Source organism: Sinocyclocheilus anshuiensis, unplaced genomic scaffold, assembly GCF_001515605.1.
Source record: "Sinocyclocheilus anshuiensis isolate Anshui unplaced genomic scaffold, SAMN03320099.WGS_v1.1 scaffold2166, whole genome shotgun sequence".
NCBI lineage: Eukaryota > Metazoa > Chordata > Actinopteri > Cypriniformes > Cyprinidae > Sinocyclocheilus > Sinocyclocheilus anshuiensis.
The window spans coordinates 855036-860362 of NW_015557079.1; the positions used below are offsets into that span (position 1 = coordinate 855036).

Below are 5327 nucleotides of genomic sequence, written 5' to 3' on the forward strand. Positions count from 1 at the left end.
AACCAAAGACTTAAACTACTTCAGTCTGTGTGCATTGAGTTTATTTAATACACGAGTTTCACAATTTGAGTTGAATTACTGAAATAAATGAACTTTTCCACAACATTCTAATTTATTGAGATGCACCTGTAAGGGAACGAGTGTTGCGTCGTCGTTTGACGACTGCTTGGGGAAACTCCTGTTTACTCTATTACTGAAGCCTGATTGGTTAACGTTTGTGTAGTTGCACAAACCAATGGCGCTTGAGCCCACCAGAAGGGGCGGAGCTGACCGTTATATAAGTCGGCTCAGAGTGCCATCTCATCAGAATCATACGACTGAAGCGACAGCCATCGATTCGCGTGCAACTATAGCACGGCCAGTAATGCAACGCACAAGGTTACGTGAGTAACCGGAGCATTCCCTATCGAAAGGTATCTCCCGTTGCGACGTTGTTTGATGCCTGCTTGGGGAACGTATCCAGTAGCGCCGTTCTATAAGCAGATGCAGAACTTAGCCTGCTCCGCAAGCTCAGCCAAGGAACGCTCAGCGAGGGCTCCATAAGCCTGAGCCACAAAGAGACCCGAGAACGTTCTGAGGTCTACTTGAGATAACTCTCCCGACCCGCGAAGGGGAGGGGAAGTAAGCATTAGGCGGATAAGACCTGCGCCTGCAGGGCAGGGATGTCCAAATTGTAGAATCTAATAAAGGTAGACGGCGACGACCAGCCGGCAGCCACACAAATCTCCCCAATAGAGATTCCACTGGACCAGGCCCAAGAGGAGGCTATTCCTCTGGTGGAATGGGCCCTCACACCTAAAGAGCACTGCAAGCCAGCTGAGGCATAAGCCAGAGCTATAGCAACTACTATCCAATGAGATAGTCTTTGCTTTGTGACAGGCAGCCCTTTAGAGCGACCTCCAAAGCACACAAAAAGCTGCTCTGATTGTTTGAAAGACTCTGAGCGCTTAATGTAAACTCGCAGTGCCCGGACAGGGCATAACAAGTTGGGACCTTGTTCGCCATCCGTTCCAGGGAGGGCTAAAAGGGAAATGACCTGGGCTCTAAACCCAGAGTTGAGAGCACCTTCGGTACATAACCGCTACAGTCGTTGGGTCCAAACTCAAGACAGGAAGCACTGACAGACAGGGAACTCAAGACAGGAAGCACTGACAGACAGGGCTTGCAAGTCCCCTACTGGCTTGACTGACGCCAGGGCCAAAAGCAGAGTGGTTTTGAGTGTCATGACCCTTAAGCCGGCTGTTTGAAGTGGCTCAAAGGGGGAGCTCTTGAGAGCTCTCAGGACTATAGACAAGTCCCATACTGGCACCATCCTAGGGTGAGGAGGGTTTAACCCTCCTTTAACCCTTTGACAAACTTTAAACGCAAGGATTTTTGACGATTGTTTCTGTCCAGCCTGCTTGTTTTATCGCGTTTAACCACAGCTGTCGTCGGTTTTTTGTCTGGCAGTGGCAGCAGGTATGCGATAAAATTTCTAATTTGAGGCTATAATACGTCGATTCTGGCACCCAACGTCACAACAAGATAATATTTTAAGCTCCTTATGTAGCCGAATCTGCGCTGGTTTGAATTGGCCGCCTCCAGTTTTTGCTTTGTTTTGCCTCCATTCCAGCTTGCGCTGTGACGTAACTGTGACGTCGGCCCTAAAAGGGTCTATAGCCACTCGTAGCAGTAGAATATAACGTAAAATCTTAGAATAAACATTTATATATTTCTACGTTTTAACTTAGCAGTAATAAACATTCAAATATATTCAAAATATTCATTTTCATATATTATACATATTGTCAAGTCATAGCGTCAGGATCGTTTGCATTATTTACAGTTCAGTTTCTGGGATCCCGGAGCAAGTTTGCCCGCATACAAAGTTGACAAACCTGTTTAAAAATGTGGATCAACTAGTCGAGCTGAAACACATGGTCAGTCCTGAGCTAAAGTTTCAGATACATATAGCCATTCACAAAGCGTCGCTTCTGCTTTGCATACGATTTCCCTCGGGGGGAAAAAAAACATAATTCGCTGAGTGAAATCAAGGATTCCGCCAGATGCCAGCCCAAACCTGCCGAGATACAGACAACAAGAGTCCGTAAGTTCAATCAGAAACACGTCTCTCACATCAGGATGGGTGCCATTAAGTCTAAACGGTTTAAAAAGACTCCTCAGGTTCTCCTCATGGGCTTGGATTCGGCTGGGAAGTCTACTTTGCTGTACAGACAGCAGCGTGGTGTGGTGATGGAGACCTCGCCTACTGTGGGCTTCAATGTTGCGACTGTAGAGCTGGACAAGAAGACCTCACTGTCCGTGTGGGATGTTGGGGGACAAGGAACCATGAGGCCCAATTGGAAATACTACCTAGAGGGATGTAAGGTCCTGGTTTTCGTGGTGGACAGCAGTGATCGTGCCAGGATGGGAGAAGCTCAGAAAGCCCTGAAGAAGATTCTGAGTCATGAGCATTTGAAAGGAGTTCCCCTGATGGTGCTGGCTAACAAAAAAGATCTGCCAAACTCTCTGACTATTAGAGAGGTGTCTACATTGCTGGAGCTGGATAGTTACACAGATCGGGTGTGGCAGATCCAAGCTTGCAGTGCCCTGAAGGGACTGGGTCTCCAACAAGCCTTTCTCTCTATAGCTAAACTAATGCATAAAGCATAAGCAAGATACTACCTAGCTGAGTAGGGAATACAAAGAATGCAGTTCAAACTTGACAGTCGCCTTTTGTCCAAGCGTAAACTTAATAACAAGCAAAATGAAGAGGTTTGATCATGGTACTATCATACTAAGACCAAGAATGTTGGGAAATAATTGACTGATTGAACTACTGCACTTGTTCATTGTTGTTATATATGCTGTAAATATTGTGTTTATGTTTTACTTGTCTTCATGTGCTGCACTTCTAGCATGTGCACTGTAATTACTGCAAACATCTTTTCCTTTGTAAATGAATGCCATGTTGCCGAGTGAAGATTAATTTGGCAACCAAAAGTGATTTCGATGAGAATCCTGTGATACATACATTTTGATATTGGTAACTTTATTGAAGAAAATTCATAGAAATCAGATGCTTTTAAATGCAATTTCGGTTTTAGGTAACACTTTACAATAAGGTTCAATTTGTCAACTTAGGTTGACTACATTAGTTTAAAACATTTACATCAATAATAAGCAAACAGGTGTGATGAAACATGAATTGAACCAATTTGTGCTTTCTATCGTACTGGTCTGGATAAGGTAGTTTGGTAAGGGGGATTAGTGGGAAACTGGTCCTAGATCAGTGTAAAAAAGCTAAATAAGGATTCACTGTTTAGGTGTCATAGGGCAGGAATGCAGATAGTATGTTGCTATGAGTCAGTATTTGGTGTGAACATCCTTTGTGTCTTTAACACTGCAATTATGCAAAGATACGCCTTAACAACTGTTCCTCTAATATTCTGTGTACGCAATAAATGTGTATAATACATCAACTGCAGTACATCCTCTCCACATCTCATTCTGTTCACTTTGGAAGGCTAATTATAACTCTGATAATTATATGGTTGATTACTAACGACTAGACTTCCTCTGATTTTATCTGTTCTTTTTCTTTGGATACTGATGAATTCTTCTTAAATCCCTCCATGACTGCCAGAGGAGGAGTCCAGGCACCACCACCCAGATCCCACTGAAGAACACCAGGTAGACCCACAGGTACAGCCAGTTGCTGGTGTTCAGGTTAGGGCTTCCGATTAGCCAGTCTGGACAGAAGGTCATCCAGCCCCCGTACAACTCACACACACACAGTGTGATCTGAACAAAGTGCCTGGTTCAGAAAAAAAGTGAGACATTCACACAAATGAATAAAACGGTGTTAAAGGTCAAGAACCCCTTAATAATCATTTTATTTGCTGATTGTGGGATGGAGTTTGAATTGGAAATGAAAGCTGGATTAAGTTTGGCAAGTGGACAGAATCTAAAATGGATTGTATTTACATTAGAACAGATCTTTCTTCAGTATTATTTTGAAATCTGTTGCTTGATTTACCTGTAGTGTTTGTCTTTGATAATGGCGTAGACTAGAAGCAGGGCCAAAGAACCATCTAAAACCACTGTCAGAAGCTCCAGATACTATTGTCGGGTCGGAGTACAACCAGCGCTCATCTGCCTTGCCATATTCTTTCCCTGTTGAGTATTTTAATATTAATTAAATATTAAAGCTGCAGTCCGTAAGTTTTTCCTCTTTGTCGCCATCTCTGTTTGAAAACATGGAATTGCAGTTACATGTGGAATTATCTTCATTGTGTGGGTTGTACTCTGGCACGGCTCCAGCACGGATTAATCTAATGTTTTGAGGAGTATGTGTGGCAGTCAGTCACCGCACCGGTGTGAATCCTATACTTAGTAATCACAGATTCTAGCCTATGTCTTCGAATATATGACCCAAATAATAATTTTCATCATATATTGTCATCTGAACAAGTAAGTAACAAGTCTACCACGTTTGTTCTGACCAACTGAGGAAAAAAGCATTACAATAAATCGCGCTACCAATGTGATTAAATCTAAAGATCGGTTAGCTCATATCACATCAAACCGTTCAAATTATTATTATTGTTATACTTTATTCCCAGATTATTAATGTTAACAACATCAGCATTGTGTGACTATGAGTACAGTGTGTATTACCGTGTAGATTTCATTTCGATTTCTGTACAGTCTAATCTCTAATTGTCATACCATTCGAATTTCATACCAAGAAAGCGGTATTCGAGATAGTGTGGGTTTAGTATCCATTAAGGGCACTGCACTTTGGCATTTTGAAGACATGGGACAGTCTTGCGCACTTACTTCCTGTCGCGCGCACGCGCTCTCAAGTGGCCAAGACCGCAAGTGTGTGTATTTGGACAAGGGGATAGACTCGTGCATAACTCCCTCTCCACTTCATCTATGGAAGGCCACAGCGCCAAAAACACATGAATTTTAAGCGTCAACAACGCGTTAAACACGCGTATTTCACGCGTAAACACGTATTTAAATACATGTTGTCTACGCGTGAAATACGCGTGTTTAAGGCGTTGTTGACGCTTAAAATTCATGTGTTTTTGGCCCTTTTGGCCTTCCATATTCATCCGTCCACGTCACAGAGCAGAGTACGTTTTGGCGGCAATTTGTTTTATGTTTTTACTGTCATCTCACCGAACGAACTGTCTAGAGCGCACTGTACTGCGCGGTGACGTATCTTTACGTACGTTACTGGCGTACGTATCCTGTCAGCTGTGCAAACTTGCGCAATCTGTAGTCTACGCACAATGACGCAAATCTACAGAACGGGTCCAATGAAACACCTCGCCTTA

General features: G+C 43.2%; 1 protein-coding gene and 1 pseudogene across 1 annotated transcript; one reads left to right on the plus strand and one right to left on the minus strand.

Moving 5' to 3' along the window:
- Positions 1-1981: 1981 nt before the first annotated feature.
- arl11 (ADP-ribosylation factor-like 11) lies at positions 1982-2673 on the plus strand. Its single transcript, XM_016471527.1, has one exon. The coding sequence runs from the start codon at positions 2122-2124 to the stop codon at positions 2650-2652; it is 531 nt and encodes a 176-aa protein (XP_016327013.1). The 5' UTR covers positions 1982-2121; the 3' UTR covers positions 2653-2673.
- An 887-nt stretch (positions 2674-3560) lies between these two features.
- Positions 3561-5102, minus strand: LOC107676836 (emopamil-binding protein-like; annotated as a pseudogene).
- Between the last annotated feature and the right edge of the window lie 225 nt (positions 5103-5327).

Bases quoted from the DNA above. Each gene is read 5' to 3' on its own strand.
- arl11 (XM_016471527.1), top strand. From the start codon at position 2,122: ATGGGTGCCATTAAGTCTAAACGGTTTAAAAAGACTCCTCAGGTTCTC.